The sequence below is a fragment of the Acomys minous genome (genome assembly GCF_964271855.1).
Source record: "Acomys minous genome assembly, chromosome: 16".
In the NCBI taxonomy this organism is placed as follows: Eukaryota; Metazoa; Chordata; class Mammalia; order Rodentia; family Muridae; genus Acomys; species Acomys minous.
The window spans coordinates 315,242-342,927 of record NC_140498.1 but is presented as its reverse complement, the minus strand read 5'-3'; the positions used below and the strand labels follow the sequence as shown (position 1 = coordinate 342,927).

Below are 27,686 nucleotides of genomic sequence, written 5' to 3'. Positions count from 1 at the left end.
GGCAGACAGAGAGCAACTGTTTATTCATCTGCCTCCCTCTGTCTCCTCCACAAGGCACGAAATCACAGGCCAGTCAGCACACTGGAACTTTCCATAGCAGTCTGAGTATTTGACAAAGGCAAGCCTTCAACAGTGTGGTCAGGAGTCATGCCACCCCCCCCCAAAGGAACCAGCCAGATACTTGGTCTTTGATGGGGACTCCTTGGACCCCATACTGTCTTCTGCCCAGAAAAAAAAATGACATCCCTGGACCTTATCTACCCACCAATGAATCTTTTCAGAACAATACAAGCAGGGAAGAGAGTGTCACTGAGGGGCAAAGGAGAGCATCCACTCTTGCCTCCCTTTCATGCGAGGGGCCCTATGGGTTCCCATGGCCACTTTGAACTCCCCATACGATCAATTTACCCTAGCAGAATCTGTCTGCGTGGGACCGACAAGCGCCACTCATTCTCAGCCATGCTCTGTTGCCACCAGGCCTGGCCACAATGCATGGCCAGCAGGGGAAAGGCTTTCCCAGAGGAGCTTGGAGTCCAGCAGGACAGACAAAGTGCAGTGGCCCAGCCCTTGGAAATGAGCTGCGGGATCCGCTCTGGGTCTAACCAAAGGGAGACTTAGGCAGCCAGCTTTGACACCATCTTCCAGAGAGACACTGTTGTCCATCCTTGGAGAGTGATCCCAGCCATACTGGGATGGCAGGAAGAGCATCCCCAGAAAATCAAACTAAGTGCCCCCCTGGAAAAACAGGGGTTTTCTCAGGAGCCTCCGATCCAGGGGGGCTAAGCAGCTGCTGCTGGCTAAGACAATAAAGGGATCTAGGAGCTGAAGGAGGCTCATGGGGGCGTCAGGGAAAGGGGTCCGAATGGTTAATTAATATGAAACGAGGAAAGGAGGGGACAGGTCAGCCGATGGTGATCAGGAATGTCGTCGTGATGTTAGCACCTCAGGTTACCCAGCCTTTGCTGACGGCACCTCGTAGGATCTAAGGCTTCAGGAGGTCACTCTGGCAGTGGGAAGCTGTGCAAGATCAGAGTTCTGTCCTGGATGGGAAGTCCCTTCAGAGTGCCAGAGATGATCCAGAGGGCATCCAGAAGAGGTCCAGGGGCTGGCCTCTCAGCCTGGTGAGCTGATCCCCATGTGGGCACCGTGGGAACAAGCATGTGAGTGCCGGAGCCCAGCATGGGGCCAGCAGTCTTTCAAAGCCACATGGTACAGGGTCTTGAGTCCTGGTCCCTCTGCTTCCTGCCTGTCCCAGAGGAGATGGCAGGGCCCCGGGCACGCTGGGCCTCATGACCTCTCAAAGGGGTTCCCTCCCTTTCTGAGCCCCTCTCCCCATCACCCATTACCATCTCTGTGTCTGAGCCTGGAGGAAGAGGTGGCTAGTTGGCTAGATCTTCTTAGGGTGTTGGCATCATTGGATCACACTGGGGTATGAGCACCAGTGCTCTGTGCAAGCTGTGCCAGAAGGTTCATCGTTCTCAAAAGGGTAGGGGGTCATGTTTGTGCTCCGTCGCTCTTCCTAAGTGTTAATGTTTGTTGAGTTAGCCCAGTCAGGGAAATCATCCAAGTTAAACATGAACCTTCCCCAGGTGTTGACTGATAAAAACACACTTGCGATCCCAATAAAGTTCATTACGAATCCTGTCTTCACCTGGAGAATAAAAACACGGTAAGTCAGCAACTCAGATCTTAGTTGGGCCTTGTGTTCCTGTACCCTAGGGTCCTCTCATGCCCAGACAGAGCAATTCGAGTGCCATTGTTGCTGAAGGAATTCCCGGGAAGGAGCCTGCGCAGGTGGGTTCTCTCCACCCCTTGATGGTGTTGGAAAGTGACTTCAGAGAGGTGAAGTAAGACAACAGCCACTCCTTGCGACTCCCCCACAGCTCCTTCTGCCCCCCGCCCCCGTTGGTGTGCTTTCCTAACGCTCATGAGCCATTACTCCAATGCCCAAGCATAGACTTCCTGCTGGGACTAAGAATCAACTATGCAGCCAACTATGGTTTCTGGGATCCGTGTGCTTAATTCAGGAAGAGCCCCAGAGTGCCCAGGCAGAGGCTCTGAGATCATGAACAGCTGACTAGTTAAGGTGAGAACCAGTCTGGCTTCCCCCTTCCACCTAGTCAGCTCACCTCCAGCCCAGAGCCACAGAGCTGTCCTTTCCACACCAGAGGTGAGAAAGCCAAGCCTGCTGCTCTGTCTGCGAGTGTGTTTGCTTCCAAGGCATCATTGACTCCCAAGCAAATGGGCTCCCCTCCCCAGTATGCGTCCTTGCTTCAGATACACCGCATGCCTCTTTGACTACCATCCCCATCCTGGATGTCCTCACGGTTCTTACTGGTTGTGAATTCTGCTGCCGTGTGAGGGCCCCACCCAAGTGCTCAGCCAAGACTTCCCTGGGACCCCCAAAGGTTTCTCCACATAGGGTTTTTCTAGCATCTTCCATGGGAACTGAACTCATTTGAAATACGAGATCGTTTCAATAAACAAGAAAAGCTGCAACATAAATGAAGATGAGAGCTGTAGGTCTAGGCGTTCGGTGGTGCTCTCAGATCACATGGCATCCTTCTGTCATTCTCTCCTTGTGTGTGCGCAGGTATGCTCACTCATGTTCACATGTCTGGGGGCCAGGAGCTGGTGTCGAGTATCTTCCTCTATCATTCTATGCCTCTAAATTTCTTTTAGACTTATTTTACGTGTATGAGTGTTTCGCCTGCTTGTATGTACAGGTACAATGTGTGTGTGCCTGGTGCCTGGAGAGTTATGGATGGCTGTGAGCCACAGCGTGGGTGTTGGGAACGGAGCCCGGAGCCATCGTCCCTCAAGCCTCTGCCTCCCCCCACCCACTTTTTTTTTTTAAGACAGAGTCTCCTCTAGAGCCTCCTGAAGCTCGCTGATTCAGCTGTCCTAGCTGGTCAAGGAGCCTAAGATCCTTCTGTTCTCACCACCCCAATGCTGGGGTCACAGGCACACACCCCCCACACCTAGCTTTTGGTGTGAGTGTTGAGACTACAGACTTAGGTCCTTATGCTTTGCAGAGCAAGCACTTTACCAACTGGGCCATCTCCCCCAGCCCCATATGACACCATCCCTTTGAAACTCACACATTCTTCATTAAAGGGGGGCATCCCTTATACCAAGAAGCATCACCATCTATTAGGAGCAAATAAAAGGGGCTGTTACCATGTCAACGACTTTGAGGTGTCCATAGGCAAACACGATGGCATTAGGCGGAGTGGCTACAGGCAACATGAAGGCAAGTGATGCACTCATGGTGCAGGGGATCATGACGTACAGTGGGTGGATGCCGATGGAACGAGACTGTAGAGACACACAGTGCTGCAACTCAAAACACAGAACACACAGAAGTCCCCAGGCCGTAGAGGAACATTCCCTGAGGCCTGAGTCACATTCTAATCTTCACATCTGTGTCTGGCTAGTCCCTGCGTGATAACTAATGACCACTGAGGGCTGAGCTCAGAGGCCATCTCCCTTAAAGGCCTTTTGGAGCCCCTCAACTAAGTCTGTATGTTTTCTGATGGCAGGGGACCACTTACTGTGAGCCAGAAGCCGTACTGCACCTCTTGCACCAACTCTTAAGATGTCCCATGAGCCACCTGCCTGCAGAACAGGAGTCATTCCTTCTTGCCTACAAATGCACCTATGGGATCACTTTGTATTGGGAATCTGGTGTCCGCCTTTTTCATTCTACATTTTAAAATTCTGCTACATCTACCAGTACAGGGTTGGCATTTGTCATGTATTTAGTGAATAAGTAGCATAATGTGAACAGCTGCCGAAGACGCTCTTTATTGTGCTTATTTCTGTGTGTAAACAGGTCTGCAGAGATATCACTGGAACAATTTGACATCAAAGTATAGGGAACTGACTCAATGGCGGGCAACAGAAGGACGGTGTATGCATACAGAGCCACTCAGGCGGATGCTCACCGCGTTTCACTTTCCTCGTGTGTGTGTGTGTGTGTGTGTGTGTGTGTGTGTGTGTGTGTGTGTGTGTGTGTGTGTCCAGGCAGGCACATGGAGGGCCTTCAAAGTAGTTCTGGGCAATTTTACCCAGAGATTTTAGGTCTAAAAGAGCATCTCTGTCTTTTTTGGGAGGAGATTTCTTTTTCCTTCACGTGCATGAGCGTTTGCCTGAATGTTGACTGTGCATCATGTGTGTTCAGTTCCCAAGGATGCCAGAAGACAGTGTTGGATCGCCTGGGACTGGAGTTACAGGGAGTCGTGAGCCTTCACGTGGGTACTGGGCATTGAGCTTGGGTCCTCTGGAAGAGCAGCCAGTGTTATTAATCACTGATACACCTCACAAGCCCCATAGCACAGCTTATTTTCAAAGGAGCCAGCTACCTCCTTAGGTTAGAGCTTATATTGGCCTAGCCGGGAAAGTTTGTGCTCACAGACTCCACAGGCCATGACAAAGCCAGGACTTCGCTGAGGAGAGGAACGTCACTGTGTCCCTGGCACCAAAAGATCCTCCTCCCCCACCCTTCCTCCCTCTCCTCCTCCACCTGTCTTCTTCCACCTCCCCTTCTCCTCTCCAGTCTCCCCCCCCCACCTCCTGTCCTCTTCTTCCTCCTCCTCTGCCTCTTCCTTCTCCACTTCCTTAACCCTTGCCTGTACAGCCCGCTGAGGAAAAGTGACAGCTTCCTTGATATTTTAAACACTTCTGACTTCTTTGGGAATAAAAAGAAAGAAAGAAAGAAACAAACAAACAAACAACACACTCCAGTTTGCTTCTGTGAGCTGGATGCCCAGGCTGCTTAGATAGAAATGTACCAACTTCAACTTTGGCCCTGGCCTCAGATCTTTTGTGAGTCTGCATCTGAGCTTAGTCTAACCGTAGCCTTTCCCTGCTCCTCTCCAGGGCAGGCTTGGCTGGCTCCCTCTCTCAGGTTCTCTATGGATCATGTATGTTTTAGGGACTCTCAGCACATCTCTAAGAGGGGGGCTCAGGTCTTTTGGCTCTTCCTGAACCCCGTGAGGTCAGCACCACTTTTGATGAATGACAAGGGGGAATATAAGGACGACGACAGATGATTTCCCCATAGGCTTTGTTTCCTCCTCAATTCCCAGCTCACAACTGAGCTCGCCCTTAGAACACTGGACAGCATTCAGCAGTCCTTCCTCTCCCACCTCTGTTCTCTATCTCAGATCCCAGTGGCCCCTCTTTTCCCTGGGAAGTCTTCAGGTGTGCCCTCTCCCCATCCTGCCACAAAGACCTGCCCAAGACTCCTATTCTCAAGTCCCACTCCCCTGGGATTCTTTCTATAGTCTCAGTCAGTAATATTTGTCCTCCTCCTACCATCTGGAAAAACAACCCAGGTAGTTAATATAATAGCTGTGCTGTTTGTGTTTTATGTGAGCATGTGGTGGTGGTCATGGTGGTGGTGGTGGTGGCGGTGGTGGTGGTTGTATGTGTGGTACTGGGAATTGAGCCCAGGGCCTTGGGCACACAAGACAAGTGCTTTTGACCACGGAACTATAACCCCAATCCTTTTTTTTTCTTTTTTGAGACGGGTTCTTATGAAGTCACCTTGAACTCACCATGTGGATCAGACAGACTTTGAGCTTGTAACCACCCTGCCTCCATCTCCCAGACCATGTGGCCCATTGATGCAATAAAGTTTGAGCACCTGGTCCACGTTTGATGCTCTGGGCAGTGATGGGGAAGAACAAAGACGAGTGGACCGAGCACTGAGGGACGGCTCCAAGACCAGGGCCATCAGGCGTCCACAAATCCACATCAGAGCCAGGGCCCTGCTATCTGGGTCTTCAAGCCTGGCGAGGCTCCAGATACTAATTTTACTGCCTCTCTGGAGATTCGGGAAATGGTCATGGGTCCACAACTTCCCATAAAACACCCCTTCCCCCCCCCCAGAAGGTCATCTTACCATGGAGGCAAAGATGGGCAGGAACAGGGTGGTGGTGGCCACATTACTTGTGCACTCCGTGGTCATTGCAACAAGGCAGGACAAGATCAAGGTAATGTACGCAGGTCTCACCGAGCTCAGGGGTTCCATCTGGCTCGCCATCCACTCAGAGAGCCCTGAAGCCTGGGAAGCGTGGGAGGTCATCATTTCAGGCTCCTGGCTTACCATCCCTCCAGGTTCCAGGGAGCTCTCTCCATCTCATTTCCAGTTCTTTCCTGCACGTAGGTAATCTCATCTATCCCTAGAGCCTCCTCCTCCTCCTCCTCCTCCTCCTCCTCCTCCTCCTCCTCCTCCTCCTTCTCAACCTTTCACCTCCTACAGCTTCGCTTGTGGCTCAGCTGATCTATTAACTAGGTTCAGCCATCAGAAGTCATCTGGAAGTTTCTGTCCAAATGTCCTGTGGAATCAGGAGCAACGTGCCTCAATCTAAGTTGCTCTCCTTCGGTCCAGGCTCTGTCTCTTCCTCTGGGATCCCTAGCTGGTGAATGGAACTCATACTGGAGGGGTTTTGTCCTGCTAATTCCTGGTTCCCACTCAGTCACCCTACATGGCTCTTACACCTTCTCCCTTTAGCCTTCCACACTCCTGAGGCTTGGAAGAATGATCCGGGCTGGAAATTGAGGACTTAGCCTTGGAGCTCTGGGATACGATGACAAGAGCAAAAATTAGATAGACAGGAGGCCAAGGGCAGAGCCTGGGGAAATGATCATAGTTATGGGAGAAGAGGAGAAGAGGCAGAGGAGGCAGTTGAGCAGGAACAATGAAAGAAGGAAGACAGGAGAAGGAGCTATCCTGAGGGTCAAAATGATGGCGGCGCATGTGCAGGAGAGAATGGCCACATTCTGAGGAGGGTTAGATGAAGACTGAAATGACCCCATTGTTTCTTCTCTAGTCCTCCCAGTCAGATGGACACTCCAGACATCACGATGGCTGCATTCAAGTGTACATCTGACCAGGGCACTCCTGGCTGCTTCTGTCCGCCTTCAGAATCAAGCCCATGTGTGCTATCCTGAAACTAGACCCTTAGAATGCTGGCTTCCACTGGCTTCTCCAACCTCATTGCCTCTACCAGGTATGTCTTTGATCTTATGTCACTTCTTCCCAAAAGGTTCTTATAGGCAAACCCGGCCTCTAGACTGTGAAGTCTTTAAAACCAGATGCCATGTCTTGATCTCTTCCATAACTTCTGTGCCTGGCCATCATTAGGAGCGTGCTGGGAATGTTTGATGAATAAAAGAAAATGCCAGATGGGGAAAAGAATTGGTGGTGGTGGTGGTGGTGGTGGTGGGATGGTGGAGAGAGAGAGAGAGGTAACTAGACTGGTGGATTTGTTCATCTGATGTATTAAACTATATAAATATATGACCTATATATTAGGTTGGGGATATGTTCAGTGGTATAGTGTTTTGTGTTGGCTTGATCCCCAGCACTAAAGAAATAGCATGCATGCATTCCTGGTGCACCAGACTTTGTCCTAGATGCTGAGGAAACTATAAATACAAGATTGACCAAGTCTACCTGATACATCACATTCCTGGATGGGTGGAAAGATGGCTGGATGTGTTGGGTGGATGCAGACATGTATAGAATTGATGGTTAGGAAGGAAGTTAAGAAGGAAATGGGAAGGAAGAAGGAAGGAAGGAAGGAAGGAATAGTGAGTGAGTGGGATGGGATGGATGGATGGAGGGGAAGAAAAGGAGGGAGGAAGAAAGTGAGAAAGAGAGTTAGAAGGAGCCAAGAGGGAGCCAGAGAGAAGGGTTGGGGTAGACGGATGGTGAGACCAGCCCCAAGCTAGCTTGGCCTCTTTGGCTCAGGAGATAAAACTGCATTTTCCCTTAAAGACTGATCTCCTCCTCTGCTGCTAAGTCCTTAGCTAGGGACAAGTTTTGAAATTCTGAAACCATGCCAACAAGGAGCTCAGCAAGTAGAGGGCCCAGCGGACACGGTGAGAACCCTGCGGAGGACTCAAAAGAGACCTCCCTAGGATTCACCAAGGCTACAGCGTCCTCAGCCTCCTACACTTCCCTGCCTCCCACTACAGGATGCTGTTCGTGATGACAGCAAGGAGTCCCCTGCAGTTCTGTGAGGGAGACAGACGGCCCAGGGATGGAAACTGAGGTGGATGGTGACATTTGCCACCTCTTAGGCCACCTAAGTACCTCACATCCTTTTGCCATAGCAAATCCTCCTCCCAGGAGCAGCACGATGCTCCAGGGCACTTTCTCTTGGGTGACCTTCCAATCCAGCAGTGCTGGAGGGTAGAACGGAATTTTCCTTTCTGTGAAGAAAAAGCACATACATGTACATGTGTGTGCGCACACATCAGAAAGCAAGAGACATAATTAGGAGCAATATGCCAGTGCATACATGCATATTAGCTAAAGTTTGCAATGCTCACTGTACACTTTGCTAGAGGCAGGGCGAGGATTTGGTAATATGCTTGGCTGAGGGCATAGTAAGTCAGAACTACCTTTTCAAAAGCCATTTGGTTATATATATATTTTAAAAACTATGAAGACATTTTAGGGCATCTGTATTCTTTTACCACGGTAATGACACTGCTAGGAATTTAGCTTAAAGAAACGCTTTAGAAGAAAAAGCTGTATCCGGATATTTAACTTATAAACATGAAAAATTCAGGGCTGGTGAGATGGATTAGGGAGAAGAGATACTTCTCAGCAAGCCTGCCAACCTGAGCTTGATCCCCAGCTCCCATAAGGTAGAAGAAGAGAACCAACTGCCAGGAGTTGTCCTCTGACCTCCACACGTGCACTATAGTTCACACACACACACACACACACACACACACACACACACACACACACACACTCACACCACAGGGTGGGTAAGGGTGTGATTTTAAAAAACATTTTAAAGAAAAATTCAAAATGCCCAAATACTCCGCAGCAGGGTTACAGGACCCCTCTATGTGGTAAAGTATTAGAAAAGGTCGATTTGGCGGCTGTAGTATAGTGGGAATGTTTATAGAGAAGCCCAGAGCCAGAATAAAAAGCTAAACAACATGAAGTGAGCTCAGGCTGGGTGTGCTTGGATGACAGCTTCATGGTGTACACGCATATTACAAAAACAGGAGGGAGAGAAAACAGTGACACCATCATGGAGAATTTGAAACACCTTTTGTACCTGTTATGATGTATAAATAAGATTTCAAATTCTTAAATCAAAAAAAAGAATCTACACCATCTAGACAATAACAAAGTATCTTTAAAAACAAAAACAAACAAACAAACAAAACCCCACGAAACTCCATTTCCCTAGGCTTCGTAATATAGCCAGTCAGTCCTGTTCAGTGGGACAGAATTCCCTGCCCTCTAGACCCGGGGAACCATCCCATGGGGGATCCTTTGCTCTCAGGGTTCCAGTCACGATGGCTGCAAAGCCGTGAGAGAAGCCTTACCTTCCTCAGTCTGGCTGCTGAAGTTGAACTTGGGCTTTTGTGAGGGCACGATGAAAAGCAAGATGGCCACAAAGATGGCCACCGTGGCATCGCTGGCATACCTACAGAGGGAAGCGCACGGGGACTCAGTGGCTCGTACAGCAATTTGCCCCGATCCACAGGTCTGGCCCAAACTTCTTCAAGAAGAAATGGGCTCCATTAGGTACAAAAACCAGAGGCCTCAACATCAAGGTTAGGAGTGGGTGGGAGGCTGAGTCTTGGCTGTAATAAGTACCCCCAAAATTCTTGCCCTCCAACTTTGGGTGAGCCCCCACCCCAGAATCCCATTCCTCCATCGGCCTGTACTGATCCATGGGTGAACTTCATGATTTCCCAATATGGAGTTTTAGACTTCTGGACTCACTGGCCCCAAGGAGTCTGGTGCTAAGTACCCAGGATGGAGTAGACTGTTGTTGTATGCAGCCACCTCCTCACCCACGTCTTCTGCCTTCACTAGGATGGTCATTCCTCAACCTTTCTTGTATGCTTTTCCATCAGAGCTGGGAGAGAATCTACACGTACCCTCTCCCACTAGGTTTCTAAGTAACTGCTGAGTCTTGGATACATTCTAAGGAAAGATAAGAAAGGAAGAGGGCACCAACCAGGGCTCTCAGGGACATACCCTCAGCCTTATAAAACTGTAGCAGGGCTATGGCCACCCTGCTCACCAAGCATCTTTGGTTCAGCCCTCTGCGGGACATGAGGGAGCCACAGGAACAAATGCACCTGAAGTTTCATCATGAAGACTGATTTAAAAAACCGAATGCATCTGAAAGCCCACAGGAGGTCCCTCTAAAGGACACTCTCCAGAACACAGGGCCCAGGTTGTACCCACCTCTTGCCGCCTGTGGCTGAGGACAGTCACATTTAGATGGTGCTATCCACATCAACTTACTTGGTATGTCCATCGGACCAGGCGATGGACAGCCAGCCAGGCATGAAGCCGGGGTCTCGGGTGAACCACAGGGTGATAAGCAGGACGAAGCAGAAAAGCACGTTGCATTCGGCGTAGGTCAGGGGCCCCAGCTTCCTGTACTCCTCCTGCAGAACCTTGTAGGCAACCGCCTCGTTGTTCCTCCTCTTCAGCCCGCAGCAGATGCAAGATTTTTTGAAGCTGGACCAGTAAGAATGAGAGAACGGCAGAGCGGATGAAATGACCCGGGAGCTGCTGGGATACAGGCTGCTGGATTCACAGCAGGATGCCATGCCCAGATACATCAGGTCCTGACTTCTCTGGACGTGCTCCTGCCCTCCCTCTCCTCTGACTTCGATCTGCTTCGCTCCCTCCCCCACTGCTACCCTGGTCATCTTAGGGGGAGACTGCTGAGAGCTGAGGGTAGAGGCTGGGGGCCCAGAGCACAAGCTCAGGAACACTTCCAGAGCTAGGGATGCGGTGGTACAAAGGGGGTGTGCCACCATCTACGCTGAGTTCCAGGGACAGCAAAGGAGCGGTTAGAAGCCTGAGCAGAGCGGCGTGGGTGGGTGGGAGGGTAGGATGTGGTGGTCATGTCCAGCAACAGAGCTGATGTAGCCATCAGCGACGGGAAGACTGCTTGTGCGCCGTGGTCCCCAGGGAGAAGGGCACGGGAGGTTCTAGAGCCTGCAAGATCTGGACTCACGCAATCCACACATGATTTTTTGAAACTAGACCAGTAAGGCTGAGAGAATGGCAGGGCAGATGAAATCACTTGGGGGAGCTGCTGTCTCACCACAGCCTGGAGCTGCCTTTCACAGTGCTGGGATCCTGCTCTCATCACTAATGTTTCAGGAGGATAGAAGGACTTGGAAGGAGAGGGCCCTGAGAGAACTGGTCAGACAGGGGCTGGGGTTCTTGAATTCCCAAGGCCTAGAGGTGTGTGATTAAGGACTCAAGAGACCTCATGTAGGCAGCAGCTATGGCTGGGACAGGAAGTTAGCCAGCCTAGACTCTACTTTGCCTCTTCAGGGTGTTCCATTGGAAGATGGGCCTGCCAGGGTGACTTACATGGCCCCCCTTGGGGTGGTGTTGGCTTCAAGCGGCAGGAAGGAGGTGGGGGGTTATAAAGAAAGGCAACTGTGTATGAAGTGAGTAGCTGGGGCTGATAATGAATAAAATGCAGATCCCAAGTTCTTCTCAGAAGACATGTCACACAGGTGTCCCTTCTGTTGGCCTCAGAGCAGTGGAGCCAAACTACTGTCCCTGGAGAGCTTTCCCCTCCAGAGCTCTTTCAGGGCCTCACACAGAAGCCACAGGAGGACTGAGCTGATGGAAGGGGCTTGGATCCCACAGCCATGCTGGATGTGAACCGCCTTTGGGGGCAGCATGGCAGTGTCAGCGCCAGTGGCATGGCTGCCTCCCAAGGACACTGGGACGTCAGAACTTGGCTTCCTGGAGTACTTCGGGATCAGGGAAGGAGGCAGCAGTGAGAATCCTATGTATGCTGAATCAGCTGAGGCATCCATGCTGAATTGGGGAGCCACAGATGCAAGGGGAGATCAGCAGGCTCTGTATGTTCTGAGGTATGGCCTAAGGCAGGGGACCTCTCCTATTTCTGCTGCGCTGTTCTCTACCTTGTGGATCTGGAACGGAAACTAGGCTACCTGTGAGCCATACTGCACATGGTGTCCGAGTTGGAGTGCCATGTCAAGAAGGACTGGGGTAGATGAACACCGTGCTCCCCCACTGCCCGCAGCCAGAAGTCCTGATTCATTCATGGTAAATGCTGTTCAAGACTCCCATGGCCCACGAGAGTGGTGGAAGCTGTATAGAGCTGGGCGGACCATATCTGGGCCTGTCATCTAACCTTTGAGGGCCTTTGTGCCCCTGTCACCTGCTAGCTAGGAGACTGGTGGTACCCTAATAACCTTGCTGCCAATGCTTTCCTCTGCGGTGGTGGTGGTGAGGGCTGGAAGGTTAGGAAGGTGGGAGTGTTGGGCGGGGGAGTGTCTGGATGCAGAGAGGGTGGGTGACTGGTGGGGAACACTGCCTGATGCCAGTAAGTGCTGTTGTAATTGCTTTGAATGGGTGTAGCAATTTTGTAGTGTAATTTTGTAAAAAACAAAACAAAACAACAACAACAAAAAAAACAGTTCCACAGTCAGAAGAAAATGGATTTTTAAAAACAATATCTTCCCCTCCCCACCCCATGGCATCACAAGTTCATAGGCCTTTTATCCTCTCTACCAAGTCTCTTCCTGTGTCACAGATACTCATCTTTTTCTGTGTTCAGGATCCCTGTTGGTTCCAACAATTGCCTTCCCTCCCAGTGTTGCTTAGTCACCTTCCTGCCACTGGTAAAGTTATGTCTTTTAAAACAACAACTTAGCCAGGTGGTGGTGGCATGCCTTTAGTCCCAGCACTTGGGAGGCAGAGGCAGGTGGATCTCTGAGCTGGAACCTGGCATGGTCTACAGAGAGAGTTCCAGGACAGCCAGGGCTACACAGAGAAACCCTGTCTTTTTAAAAAAAAAAAAAGGATTTGTCAGCCCCATGTCATAGTTTCTGTCCAAAGTCTGGCTACGTCAAAGGTGACTCTGGGTGAACCAAGCAGTGTGCTGGGAATAGGAAGGTAAACTTTCCAGGCTTGGCACATTCCTGGGAACACCACAGCCACTAGGGAAGGTGTGAGCCTAAGACAGACTGCATCAAGAGGATCACTGTGACCTGGCCTGCTAGACCCATGTGATCAGATGTCAATGTGTCCAGTCGTGTTGGCCTGGCATTTGGGGACAGGCTTCTCTTCAATTGCCCTGACCCACATAGACAGCACACATGCTCTTTTTCTCTGTGGCAGGAGACATGTAGGAGCCAGAGGGGCCTGCCTGGTTTACAGCCAAGGGGAAGGGGTGCCACTGGAGGACAAGGATAAGGTTCAAAGGGATACGACACACCCAGTGGACGCTCCAAGGAGTGGGTCGTTCTAAGGTGGAACAGAGGAGAGGGAAAGCTGGGAGAGAGGGGTGGCCCCTGAGTAGCCTGCAGTGCTGGGGAGGTGAGCACGTTGAAGGCAGGAATTTGCCCTCTGGGCTGAAGGAACAGTACGTGCAAAGATACAGCAAGCCTCCAGGCACGGTAAGAATGGGAGGACAAAGCAGCACACATCAGGCTGGAGAAACAGAGTCTTGCAGAAGAACCCTGTGGACTGGCCCAGGCCTGAGGGCTCTGTGCAGGCAGGGTTCTGATGCCGTCAGACGCCAGCCTGAGAGCGGCCCACACTTACTTGGATCTCATGTAAAAACACTGGATCCACAGCCAGGCCATCAGCAGCATGATGAGCATGTTGGGGAAGGCAAATCCAAACCAAGAGGCAAAGTTCACAACATCTTTGCTGTCAGGAAACAATCTGAAAGGAGAAAGGTCGGTCTGTACCTCCATTGCCATGCCGAGCTGTGGGGAGCAGGACAGGCAGATGAACAGCTCCCCCCCACCCCCACCCCCAGGCCACACGGAGATGGGTCTGACCTCAGGGCCACATAAGCCTGGCGTCTTGACACCAGGCTTCGCCATTGTTACGGACCCCAGAGCATGGTCTCAAGCAAGAGATAAGACTGAAGAATGAGTGAGTAGGAACCCTTCTGTGAACACAGACGGTGCTGAACGTTTCAGGAAAGCAGGGCCCAGGCCTCTAAGAAGATACCCTTTCGGCACAAGCACAAGTGCGCACAATCTGGCTGACAGCTTCAGGGAGTGCACGAATGTCTCTGAAGCCTCACACTCTGCTCTGCGTTTCTGAGAGGTGGGGGTCAGGGGGATCTTCCCTTTGGATATTTCCCAGGGTGGGACTGGAAGGTGTTCTTCAAGCCCTGCCTTCCTCCCAACCCAGGCTCTGCCTCCCTAAGTCCTCTTCTAGGCCCCTTTAGCTTCCGGACATCAAAGTCCACCCAGGACTACCCACACACAACCCTGCCAGGCTTCTTCTTCTTCTTCTTCTTCTTCTTCTTCTTCTTCTTCTTCTTCTTCTTCTTCTTCTTCTTCTTCTTCCTCCTCCTCCTCCTCCTCCTCCTCCTCCTCCTCCTCCTTCTTCTTCTTTCAGTAGAATTTAAGGGAAAGCTCTAGGGCTGTGATCACAGAAAACACTTGCAGGATCAAAAGACCCTAGTTACTGAATCTCAAGTTCTGAGCTGATGGGCTGGCTGCTACTCTGCCCTCCTGTCTCCAGGGCCAGCTGCCCTCCTCATCCCTGTACAGATCTCCTCTCTAGACAAAAGAAGCACCATCTCCTTTTTGTTCCTTGCCATTATAATGTTTACATACTTTAATCAGCACATTTATTTACCAGGCTACCTGAAGCTCCCTGTATCTGGCACCCTCAGCAGATCATGAACACCCTATGGTGGGGCCTAGACTTCTCTCTCCTCTAGGACCTTGCAAGCCCACAAGGCAGAGCTCAGGCGTGGCATCCTCACAGCCTATGGCCCTTTGTAGTCAAACCTGGACACTTCTAGGCTACCCTTGTAGTGCACCTGAGGCTTCAGGGAAATATGCAATTAGTGGGACTATAGTGTCAGAGACTGCAAGGCAATAAGTGGCCCCACCCCAATTCACTGTGCCGTCTGTAGTCCCTGAAGATTACAGGACCCTGACCATTGTCAGCCAATGTTAGTGAGCTCTTTTAGAGATGTCTGTTTTCTGTGAAATTCGTCCCACTGCCATTTGCTATGATGTTAGCTCTGAGTCCAGTCCACATTCCCTGTCTGAGCTAGAAGCTCTGAGCCATTGATAGAAGTTGGACTTGCCCTATGGCAGAAAGCAGCCTTGTCTGTGAGCTCCAGGACATCAGGTCCTGGGACCTGGGAGGGTTGTTAGTGGGTCCAGGGATGCTGGGACACAGACTCTATGGGGCTCATCTTCCCACCCTTCTCGACTGACAGCTCCAGCGCCAAGACAGGAGGAGAAGAGATCTGAGTAAGCACCCCAGGCCCAGGAACCCATGGTGATGTCTCCTGAAGGCACAGTCATGACTCACTCCTGCATCTGGCCCAGGAGCACCACGTTGGGTCCCGTCCCGGTCAAGGTGGCTGTACCCCCAATGCTGGCTGCATAGCACACACACAGGTTCATAGCCTTGTACATGTTCTTTGTGTCCTGGTCCTCCTGCTTCTGCACCGTGAGGTCTTCAAATATCATCAGGTTTCCTATGGTGGATGCGGGGCTGTTAGCCTTGTCAGTCGAGAGGGCCACCCAGCCCATTCAAAGCTCTAAAGTGAGGCGCACACCTTGCCAGGCACACACACATATTCCTCAGCTCCAGCCCCAAATCACAATCAGCCCCCATCTGCCTTCCCACAATCCCTTCCCATGGCTTCCTGAGGGATCCTCAATATACTTGCCAAGCCCAGAAACTTAAGGTATATGTCCCCATTTCCTGGTTCTTTGTTGTTGGTTTCTCAAGCCTCTCCCTGCATCTAAGGATGTCTACCTCAGATACCTCTCCTCCTAGTGATGTCCTCCCTCTTTGAGCTGCTGTGCTATCTGGCTTGCCAGGGGCTTCTCCTGAAGCGAGTGATTTGGGTGAGGGAACCCACTTAGGTCCACAAGAGTCAGTGGTCAGACTGTGCCTGGTCATCTCCATGTTGCCAGGACCTCACCCAGGGCCTAGAAACCAGGCACAGGTTCTGAGTTCCTCCCAGGCAGAGTCCTGAGGGAGGGTATGGAATGGGCAGAGGGTGAAGTAGGCCCTATCCTGCATCTTCTGAATCCTGAGCCTAGTAGGAAGCAAACCCTACGGCCTGTGGGAGTGGAGCCAGGGATGACCTGCTCAAGGAGAGCCACGGAGACAACCCTGAAGAAAATAAAGAGTAGCATGGGTGAGAAGCATCCAGCGGGTGCTCAAAGATGCCTAAACAAATTCTCAAATGAGTACTCAATGCTTTCTATCATAGGACCAGCTATAATTTCTGGCTAAACAAACATTCTAAGCTTGACTAAAGGATCTTTCTTTTACCTAATGACCACAACCCTAACACTAATCATCACAAAACTATTTCCCTATTTTTTTCCCTTCTATGCATGTTTAAGGAATGGCCCAAGGAGACTGGGGGAGGAGGAGGAAGCCATAGCATCTGGCAACAGTAGGGAGGGCCATGGCTGCAAAAATCTAAGCCAAGGTGTACCTGGCAATTCTCTGGCCTTGTCCTTGTCCGACAGCTCCAGTGTCCCCTTGCAGGTGTCCACAGCTACGTTTGCAGCTACCATTTGCTGCAGCATGGCCTCCACAATGGGCACCATCATGGCCGTGGTGGCAGTATTGCTGATCCACATGGACAGGAAGGCCGTGACGAACATAAAGCCCAGCATCAGCCTGCAGAGGAAGGGCAGAGAGGAAAGCCAGTTCCTCATGCCCTATGGGCCACATCCCAGGGCAGACAAAGGGCTGGAGCCACCCTTCCTTTCAACTCAAGACCAGGTATTCCAACATGGGGCTGCAGTTTGATCAGCTCTCTTTTCTCTCTTTCCCTTCTTCGTTCCTTCCCTTCTCTTTCTCTCTCTCCTCTCTCTTCTCTCTTCTCTCTTCTCTCTTCTCTCTCTCTCTCTCTCTCTCTCTCTCTCTCTCTCTCTCTCTCTCTCCTCTCTCTCTCTCCCTCTCCTCCCTTATCAACGTGACTGGATTATGAAATTCCTAGTCAAAAAGCACACCTCTGAGTGTGACTGTGAAGCACAGACCATGAGGTCATGAGGGCTCTGTAATAATGAATAGATTGACCCCCTCCCACGGACTTAGAATATGATGGCGTTATCGGGAGGTGGTAAAGCAAGAGAAGTGGAGCCTGTGACCCAGCCAGCCATGAGACTGGGGCCCAGTTATCAGTACCAGGCATGAGTTCCATCCTTTGGAGAAGTCTTTAAGTCAGATCTGGACATGCTTAGTGACTCCCATATCATTTGTTTCACTACTACACCACAGGGCATATGGCGGAATTGGACATGGGGGATGAGGTGGATGTGATAAAAACACATTATATGCATGTGTGAAGTTCTTGAACAAGAAAAGAGGTGGGACCTAGTTAAAAGAAGTATGTCATCAGAGCTTGTCCTTAGTGGAACATCTTGCCATGACCTCTGGCCCTTGGCCCCCTCTCTTGCTCCCTGTCTGCTGTAGGTGAATCTCTGCTATCACACACTTGTGCCACCATGATAAGACCAGTGCACCACGGACTGGCCACCATCCAAAGCTATAAGCTGAAACAAATCATTCTTTAAGTTGTCCCTTTGAGGGTACATTTCCTATGACCCCCTCTTCTCACAAACATTGCTGATGTCTATACTGATGTCTGTTGGGTCAGCAAGAGGCCTCAGACTCAACTGTGGCTCTAAGAAACTCCCATTTGTCAGGGAAGTTTGCCCTGACAAGACCCAGGGTGTGGTAGAGCAGCCCCACATGTAGGGAGCTTTGCTTTCCACTTAGATCTAAAAGATTACCACTGTCCTGCATAGAGCCTCTCCTTCCCTAAATCCCAAAGACCTAAGCAGACTCATTCTGTCCTACCCAGAGGCCGACCCTCCACCTCCCCTTGGATGCCTTGCCCCTTCACCCTCCACTCCCTTATTCCACGGTCCCATGGTCCCCAGTAGAGCCACGTGGCCAGAGAAAGAAGGTGTACTTACCGTGAGGGCTTGGTCCCCACAAAGAGCAGCATTCTCAAGGCAATCCTCCTGTGAAGCTTCCAGCGCTCCACAGCCACAGCCACAATGAGGCTGCCCAAGAAGAGCATGTTGGTGTCCTTCATGTATTGGACACATACCTGGAGGGTGGCAGAAATGCACTATTGGGGAAGTCTTCAATCACATATGGCTTGGGCCCAAGGCTGCTACCCAAGTCCCCTAGACAGACAGCTAAGCAAGCCAGATACTGATTTTAAAGCCAACTTGCCATGATCTATCACTATGCCTTCCCTGAGGGATCTACTACTAGATTCTGTAGCTATCCATGCGCCTTGGGAGCTCAGAAGGGCTCAGGGAAGGAAAAGAATACATGGGAGGACCGGGAAGTCACCTGTCACTACTTGGCTCACTCACCTGCTTGGAGTCCAGTACCTTCAAAAGTGGGAAAAGCAAGACAGGCAGGAGGGAGGTGACAGCCACCGGGATGACATCTGTGCACCAGTAGATGGCCATGAGGATTATAACGTAGGCACACCTGACAAACTGAAGAGACAGTTCTGAGGCCCCAGCAGGCTTCACTTCTGCATCCCAGCTCCACAGCAGGTCAGCTGCCTGTGTGATGGGGGAATGCCCTGCTCCTGGGCCGTGTAGTGCTTCCAAGGTTTAGGATAGCCAGGAAGAGCCAACCTTTCCCGTGTCCCTCCCCCCTTCCTGCTGTGTGGTCCTAGCACCACAGTAAACAAATGCTTTCCAAGAAAGATTGTATCCCCCAAAACAACCCAGGACACCTCCCTATTAACTGAAGCGGTGTTTCCCATTCCCGTGCACTAACATCTGGGGTGGAGACAGGTCCTTGTGGTGGGGACTAAACAGTGGGATGTTTTGCATCATCCTTGTCCTCCATACAATAGGCACCAGTAGCATTCTCTCTCTCTATTTGTCACAACAAAAAGTTGTCTCCATGATCTATACATTTCCTGCTGTGGGCAGGAGAGAAGATTGAAGGACTTCAGGGACTGTCACCCCAAAAGGTAGTACCTTGAAATATTATTTTGATCTGAAGGAAGGTGGAAGACAACAGGTTCTGGAAGAGGTTGTATCCTGAGGCTGTGTGTCTGCTTTAAGTCAGGTGCTACCAATAAGAAACAACGGTCCCTGGTCCTTTCTCTGAGTCCTCATTAACTAAACTCACAGGCAATAAGGAAGACTGAAGTCTGAGCTGGGCATGGTAGTGCTTGCCTGTGATTCTAGCATCTAGAGGCTAAGGTAGGAGGCCCTTTGCAAGGTGACGTCAGCTTGGCCTATATGGTGAGCTGCAGGACATCTTGGACTACAAAGTAAGACTCTATCTGAACAATAACCACAAAGCTACTAATCACAAAAAAAAAAAAAAAAAACAGAATTACAAAGTCTGTCAGCATACCTGAGAACCAGTTGTCCTGCACCTCTACCTCAGTCACCATTTCATTGTCTCATCTGTGAGATCCAATGGACTTTGTCCCTAGCCACTGTTTATTTCCTTAAACTCACTGGTTTACCCTAAAGATCAGTTAGTGTTCCCCTAAAACATGTCTACAGTCCCATGGTTTTCTGCCCCTTGGGAAAAGGAGTGTGAACTTTGTGGGGAGGGACTCATGCCTGTGAACAATGAATCTTTAGATTTTTTATTCCTCTCATTTTTCAGTCTACGGTCAGAAAGCAAAGGTGAGCCTTCCCTTTCTCTTCTATAGGATGGATACTGGTTGAAAGCCACTTGGGTGATCTTGGGGATGGGTGGTAGTGGCGATCCCTTCTGGGCACGGGTAAGAAAGGTATGCTGTAGAGAAAGTTTAAGTAATAATGCTAAAAGTCAGCCTGCGTCTGCCATCATGTTAGAGCAATTCTATACACTGCCATTCGCAAGTCTCCTCTGCTGCTCCCAGTCTCAGCACCACTTTGGTCTCCTTTCCCATCCTTATCTGTAAATTGATGTCAGAGGGTCCCTACAGAATGTGTGACACCCAGAAACTCCTTGAAAGCCTCTATTCTCTGAACCAAGACAGTGGATGTCCTATGACCCCCTGAAAAAGGATGGACCACAAGGCTAACTGCCTCCTCGTTTCCAACCACTGGCAGGAAGTCAGGAGCCATCTCAGCCCTGAGTAATCAATCAGCACACTTGGCCCTCCCTAATACAGACCCTCCCGGTGTCAGTGGAGAGCACAGAGTAAGAAAGGGATGTTGGAAAAGTCTGTGGAGAGAGAGCTCAGTCGGCAAAGTGTGGGGACCTGAACTTGATCCCTAGAACAAATGAAAACACCAGGTGCTGCGGCATACACTTGTGGAGACAGCCTGTGTGGCCAGATCCAGGTCACTGACAGACCCTGTCTCAAGAAACACAATGGATGGCAGCTGAGGAAACAACACTTGATGTTGACCTCTAACCTCCAAATACACAAACACACAACACACGCACATGCACACCAAAACAAACCCCACTAAGGTCTAGGGAGGAAGTAGTAGCAACCTGGGAAAAGATGATGAATTCTTAGTAAATTTGCTGCACTTTCCTGCCTCTGAGAAGGTGTCTGGAAAAGCAGCTGGAAGCAGAAGTGGTGGGAGCAGGCACTGAGGTTTAAAAGCCGCACTCAGCTCAGAGCTAGCACACAGAGGGGGTCAGCGGCTCCCATGCACAGTGTAATCAGCCAGGACTGAGTGTTCGTCGGAAGGCACTCACACATTGGTCAGCAAGGGCATGCTCTAAGCCATGTGCCCTTAGGTGACATCTTTATTGTCAACTAAGGCAAAGCGATGTGGCTATAACATCATTATATGATGCAATCTGATCTGATTGATCCACAATTGGAAATATGAATAAAATGCCATTATATGGCTCATTACACATAATTAAAGTGAAGTTAGCAGAACTTCCTTCTCCTTCGTGTGTGTGTGTGTGTGTGTGTGTGTGTGTGTGTGTGTGCGTGTGCGTGTGCGTGTGTGTGTGTGTGTGTGTGTGTAGAGATCAATTGAGGTATCTGGAGAACTGTCCACTAAAACATTAGTTATAAGGCAAGGAGAGGACCTCATTTTACTTGACACTTTAGACTTGTGAAAATAAGAATTTCTTACAAGTTTAACAGAGTAAGTGATTAAAGTTGTCACTAGGTTTATTAGAAGCAGAGGAGGGATCAGAGAAAGGATAGAAAAAAATAACGGACCAGGGGAGAGCCCAGCAAGCAAGGTGAAAGAAAAGAATGAAGAAGCCTGGGGAGGGCCAGGAGCCACCGCGGGCAGTGTGTCCTGGGAGCCATCACCTGGTTGGGACAGTGGTGCGCAGGCTGTCCCTGGGGTCCCACTAACAGCTCTCTTCCTCTGAGTGTTACGTGTCTCTGGGTTTCCTTGCCCAGTGAGTGTGGTGGCATGGTGAGTGGGGGCAAGGAGCTCTTTGGTTGTGAGCAAAAAGAGGCACAGAGGGAGAAAATAGGAAGCCAGGAAGCCAGGCTCCCAGAACACAATCCAGTTGGAGAGAAAGTACAGGAAGACAGTGTTTTTGGAAGAATTTTGGCTATGGTCTTCCAGACCCCCAATCTTCATTCCCAGGACATATACACATGCACCCCAGTTGGGAACCTAGCCCACTGATATCACTGATATTTATATTCTCGTCTGTCTGTCTGTCTGTCTGTCTGTCTGTCTGTCTGTCTCTCTCTCTCTCTCTCTCTCTCTCTCTCTCTCTCTCTCTCTCTCTCTGTGTGTGTGTGTGTGTGTGTGTGTGTGTGTGTGTGTGTGTGTGTGTGTGTATGCAGGCATGTGCCAGGGATAAAGAGGGGTTCTGGTTATACTGTCCTCTACCAGAAAGGTCAACCAAGCAACTATAATTATTCCAGGGAACATCATTCCCCACCAGCAGAGCTAAAATCACAGCTTTCTAACCTGGATGCCTCCCACAGACAGGGACAGTCCCAGACCTCAGGATGCTCACGAACAGTGCAGCAACTAAAGAGCCCTCACAATTGATCTGCTATACTTGGCCGTATGGGGGGGGGGGCCGCTGCACATTCCCTGCCCCCATCCTAGGAGCCAGAATGATCCCCCTTTGCTCTCAAAGCTTTAAAGTGCCAGAATCCAATCACCCCGTTGTACCCACCAAAGCACCCAGGCCTAGAGAGCATAGGGTCTTGGGGAACGGCACAATGTAAACTGAGTAGAAGTGCACCCCTCTCTTCTCAAAGCATTCCCTGAAGAGTCCCTCTGTTTCTCAGACCTGCCTGTGGAAGGGAAGCAGGATCCAAGCAAGGTTTCCTGTCTGGGCTGAGAGTGAAAGGGCTGAAAGAGGGAACGGAGGAAGGGGCAGCCAGCAGCCACAAAAGGCTTCAAAGAGCTCTGGCCTCGCCAAACTGGCTGCACACAACCCAGCAGAGTCCAGCCAGAGCTCCCGCCCTCCTCTGCCCTACAGCCAAGGCCATTCATTCTCTCCCTTCCTCCGAGGGGCACTAGGAGGCCAGGGCATGGGACACAGCTTCCCTGCAGCCCAGTGCCATGCCACCCAAGGCGTGAGTGCTGGGAACCTGTCCCACCCTCTGCCACAGTCACAGCAGGCAGTAGGCAGTGTATAACCTGCCTCTCAGGCTGCAGCAGGACTTGGACTCGGAGTGGCTTCCTTGGTTTTAGAGCTAGAAAGAAATATAGGTCGTGGATGGGAAAACAGCCTCAAAAATCAGGGCCAGAATGTGGCAAAGGCAGGATCCACACAGGTGACGCTCTCTTCCTGTAGTTCCCTGGCTGAAGGCATCTAGAGCTGGGTAATGCCTTTTCCCTAGCGAAAAGGTACGCAAGGAAAGCCCAGCCCTGATCGTCCCCACTGGCCCAAGCAGCATCTTTGACTGAGATAGGGCGCAGGTTGTGTACTCAGGGAGGAGGTTCTGAGTCCAAGGCTAAGCCTGTAGCGGGGTCTGTGTGAATCAGATCTGTCCTAATGTCCAGGTCTCCGTGTTTGCCCGGACGGGCTCTTGGGCCCTGTAATCGGTGCACTCTAAGACTGTTCACCTTAGGGTTTCTGAGTCCCTAGGATTCTTTACAGGGCATCTGGTGCCTGCAGCATCTGAGCACGCGCCCCAGGGGAGCTTGTCCCCGCGGGGGAATCCGTGAGTTCCAGCTCAGCATTCCCAAGTTCCGTGCCCGTTATTGCACTGGGCACCCGGGTTCCGCCGGACTTCCCAGACACGCAACTGACCTTGTCAGGTACCAGGATGATGAGTGGAAGCAGCAAAATCGGGGAGAAGAACAAAATCACGAAGGACTTGAACTTGGTCACGTAAGTCTTCGCCGAAGCCATCGCGTGGAAGGGAGACAGACTGGAGGAAGAGAAGATTGTGAGGCAGCTAGAAGCTCCGCGAGCTTAAAAGGGGGCCGCGCGGTCCCACCGGACTGGGGGGCGGCTACAACTCCGCCTCGTCCCCATGGCGGGGCCTCCTTGCGGTCCCGGGGAGGAGCCACCCCTGGGGTCTGTGAAGCGTGTCTGCCCCCGGGACTCTGCCACCCTGCGGCAGAGGGAGGTGTCTGCATATTCCAATGCTTGGCACCAGCCCTCTATGGCGGGCATTTAATCCTGGCAGCTCAGCGCTCGCCAAGCCCCCCTTGGAGCTGCTCTGGACGCCAGCACCAAGCGAGTGTGCAGGTGGTTCTGCCAGCTTAAGAGTGAGAGGGCCCATCCTGTACTCACTCCTACCTGCTCTCTCTTGGTCTCCGGGGTGTCCCAGATGAAAAGCTCCACCAGCCCGTAGGGTTCTCAGGCTTCTCTCTCCAAAGCGCTCTCCTTCTCATCCCGATCCCGGAGGGGTGTCTCTTAGAAGCGATGGCCCAGCCCAGTGCCACCGCGGTCCCCTCAACCCCAGGATCCGCTGGCTTCCCCCTTGCGTCAGCCCTTCTCTATACATAGAACCCATTTCCCTCCTCGTGCCCTCTCTCACCCAGCGCACCCTGGGCGCTCTACAAGGACCGCTAAGGAAGGCGATCACTGTCCTCGCAGTCCGAACGATTTTCACCCTCCAGCGAACGCGCGTGCGCAGCTGGAGGTCTCCACTCCAGGCACCAGCTGCGGCTGCTGCCCACGTATGGACCACCTCACTTGTGCCATTTATGGAGGGAGGTGGGGCTCCAGAGAAAAGAGCACGTAATCCCGCCAACGGAAAGAGTCATTCATTCATTCATTCATTCATTCACTCGCTCATTCATTCTGCCCTCAACAGAGCTATGTTTAGTACCTGCTGTGCTGTCTTTTTTGGGTGCAAAAACATTAGCACCTCGGTGACTTCTTTCTCTCTTCTCTTCTGCCGGCCTCTCATTCTCAGTTTCCTTTGGGGAGTCTTATCCATGCACCACAGACTGCTTCTTAGACATTACATGACACATGGCAGAGTCCAGATTCCTGTACAGTCAGCTCTCACCACCGACGGAGATGCTACCCTGATGCTGATGTCGTTAGTGTGCTTAGGCCTAGGACGGCTGCTTCTGTTCCAAACATTGAAACCATCAATATAGTCTGAACTACACAGAGACCAACTATTAGGATGGCATTTACATTTTGTTAGGTGTTGCAAGCAATCTAAAGGTGAATTAAAGAATAAGTTATACGCAATTACTGCGGGTTGCACGAGACCAGCCTTCCCTCCCACTTCTCCATGCCCAGCCTGGCAGCCTGCCATGGGGAAAAAACTATTGTGTTTTCCACCTTTCTTAGCCGATGGAACACACGTTTGTATCAAGATCTTGACTTTGTTCCTGTGACCTATCACCTTTCAAGTCTGCAACTGTCTTTTTTTCTCTCTCTCTCCATTTGCATCTATTTGGCCCTGGAACCCCTCTCCTCCCCTCCAAGCAAGTAAAATTAGATATCTCTTTTTGTGTTGGTGTTGGTGTTGATGTTTCAAGATTTTATGTGTATGAGCATTTTGTTTGCATGTGTGTATGTGCACCATCAGCGTGCCTGATGACCCAGAGTCAGAAGAGAGTGTCAGAGCCCCCTGGAACTTCCCCAGTAGGCTTTCGCTGGCTGGTCAGAAAGCCCCAGGGCTATGCCAGTCTCCATCTCTACCACAACTAGCTCTCAGATGGGTGCTGTGGACCAAAGGTGGGTCCTTACGTTTGCACAGCAAGCACTTTTCTGAGCTGTCTCTCCATCACCCCGCAGCCCATTTTTCCTTCACAAATATACTAAAAACACATAGGAAAACTTGACTATGGTTTATTTTTTCTTTCTTTCTTTCTTTCTTTCTTTCTTTCTTTTCTAAGAGTGAGTTTCTCCGTGTAGTCTTGGCTGTCCTAGACTCACTTTGTAGACCAGGCTGGCCTCGAACTCACAGAGATCTGTCTGCCTCTGTTTTCCAGAGTCCTATAGGCATGCACCACTGTGCTCAGCTCTTGACCATGATTTCTAATAAGATAACATCTGAGGTTTTGTTTTTTTTCCTTCATGAGTCCTAAGTATTCCCAGAAGCTGATCACCAGCTTTGTCAATGAATGTACCTCCATTGCATCCTATCAAGAGCAGAATTTAAAAAAAAAAAAAAGTTTCCAAGGTAAGGCTGTTGCCCAAGACTCCAGCAAAGTACAGGCCTCTAGTCTTCTGAAGTCCAGCAGCCATGGACACCTCCACAAATACAAAGAGGATGGCTCTATGAGGAAGCTCAGAGCCTGGATGACAGTGAGAAACAACGGGGCAACCTGAACCAAGGAGGCCACATGAACCCTGATGACAACCTGGGTCCTGAAGGTGACCAGAGGTTCCAGGAGCCCATGGAGCTGAAGCCAGAGGAGCCAGTGCTCCCTTGGCCTAAGGTTCCAAGACCCCAGCCCAAGAGGCAACAAACTCGGCTCCACTTTGCACAGTGGCAGGTGCAAGAGATGGAGGCCGTTTTCCAAGAAACCCAGTGCCCGGATGAGCTCACAAGGGAGGTCCTTTCCAGAAGCATGAACGTGCCTGAAGGCAAAGTGAAGATAGGATTTAACAACAGGGGAGCCTAACAGGGCCATCGAGAAGAAAGCAATGCTTGAGAGCATGCCACCTGAGGCCCAAGACTACATTTTCATGATGGACGTCAGGGAGCCCTAGGGTACCAGCTGTCCAGGAGCTGCACAGAGATGAGCTGTCTACTGTCACAATTTTGTCCTTCATGAGGGAAAATCAAGTCTCTATATCCTTGCCATTTGTATTACAGTAACAATAAAGATGAAATTTTCACTTAAAGAAAAAGTTTTCATGACAACTTATAAAATGCAGAAATTACATTGCATCTCCACAATCTTGATGCCAGTAGTATGGCCTTGCCTCAGGGTGAGTTCTACTTTCTTTTACTTATTTATTTATTTATGTATATAGTGTTCTGTTTGTATGTACACCTGCAGGCCAGAAGAGGGAACCAGATCTCATTGTGGATGGTTGTGAGCCACCATGTGGTTGCTGGGAATTGAACTCATGACCTCTGGAAGAGCAGACAGTGCTCTTAACCACTGAGCCATCTCTCCAAGCCCGAGTTCTGTACTTTCTTAATGTCTTTTTAAAGATTTTATATTTATTTTAAAGTGTGTGTACATGTACGCTGGTATATGTGGGTATGCACACGTGAGTGCAGTGCTAGAAGAGTCCAGAAGAAGACACACTCAGAACAGGAGTAACAGGTGGTTGTGAGGCACCTAAAGTGAGGGGAGCTGAACTCGCATTCTCCAAAGAGCAGCAAGCTTTCTTAACTGTTGAGCCATCTCTCCAACCCCTCTCAACTTAAAAAAAAAATTAGCCCTGAAAATATTATCCAAACATTGAGATACATGTACTGAACTCACAAATAAATTGTTAACTGGAAATAATGTTCATGATGCACATAAAGTTGTTTGAGGGGATTTTTAGTTGATAATGGTTATATGGCGTGATAATTTTTACCCCATCTGAATCATTTCATACTACTTTAATCTTAAAACTAAGATGTCAAAAGTCCACAAGAGCTTTAGAGTGTTTCATCAGTTTGGCTTCAGCATCAACGTGTAGTGTTTACTCTGTGGTCAAAACAAAACCAGCATTAAGTTTTTGAAAATGCGTCAGTTGAAGGGTCGATTTCTTACAAACTGGGGTGGTGAAGAAAACAGGGACGAGACAGCTCTCGGTCACATAAGGCAGCAGGTGCCCTTCTCCAGAAGCATCCCTTGGGGGAAAGGTAGACTCTTCCACAAGTGGTGCCAGAGAAAGTGAGTAGGTAGAAAAATGGAACTAGATCCAGCCCCCACTTTCTCTGTATAATAAGCAGATAAACACAGGTCAAAGTCCTTAACGTAAGACCTGCAGCTACTGGGAATGTAAACTATTACAGGTGTGCTGAAAAGCAGCTTGGCAGGGTTCTTAGGAGGCTAAGCGTACATTTACATTAACCCAGCCATTTTTTCCTTGGGTTCTCACCCTCAAGAGATGTAAACTTGCTTTCCCACACAAACCTCTGTATGAATGTTCTTCTTTATAACAGTCCCAAAGTAGAAGCAGCCTGAATGTCCCTGTCAGGTGAGTGGATGGATAAACAGGCATGTCCACACAGGGGAGTCCCCAGCATGAAGGGGGCACAAGTGCAGGGACCACAGCAACCCTGAAGAGCACCAAGATGAGTGAAAAGGCCAGTCTCAAAGGGCCACATATAGTGCCCTTCCATTTATAGAATGTGCCACAAGTGACAAAATTAAAG

At 50.4% G+C, this 27,686-nt stretch overlaps 1 protein-coding gene across 3 annotated transcripts; it reads right to left on the bottom strand.

Moving 5' to 3' along the window:
* On the bottom strand, window positions 1-25,001 carry SLC13A5 (solute carrier family 13 member 5). 3 transcript variants are annotated; one of them, XM_084764334.1, is made up of 13 exons: window positions 23,693-25,000; window positions 23,198-23,318; window positions 18,400-18,528; window positions 17,989-18,125; window positions 16,497-16,684; window positions 15,350-15,518; window positions 13,604-13,726; window positions 10,301-10,519; window positions 9,367-9,467; window positions 8,108-8,226; window positions 5,909-6,070; window positions 3,181-3,318; window positions 1-1,651 (listed from the first exon to the last, which is right to left on the bottom strand). In XM_084764334.1, the coding sequence occupies exons 1-13, from the start codon at window positions 23,785-23,787 to the stop codon at window positions 1,520-1,522; spliced, it is 1,833 nt and encodes a 610-aa protein (XP_084620460.1). In that variant the 5' UTR covers window positions 23,788-25,000; the 3' UTR covers window positions 1-1,519. The 3 variants fall into 3 exon arrangements, with proteins under 3 accessions (XP_084620460.1, XP_084620461.1, XP_084620462.1); XM_084764335.1 differs by having other exon boundaries at window positions 18,418-18,528; XM_084764336.1 differs by lacking the exon at window positions 3,181-3,318 and having other exon boundaries at window positions 23,693-25,001.
* Between the last annotated feature and the right edge of the window lie 2,685 nt (window positions 25,002-27,686).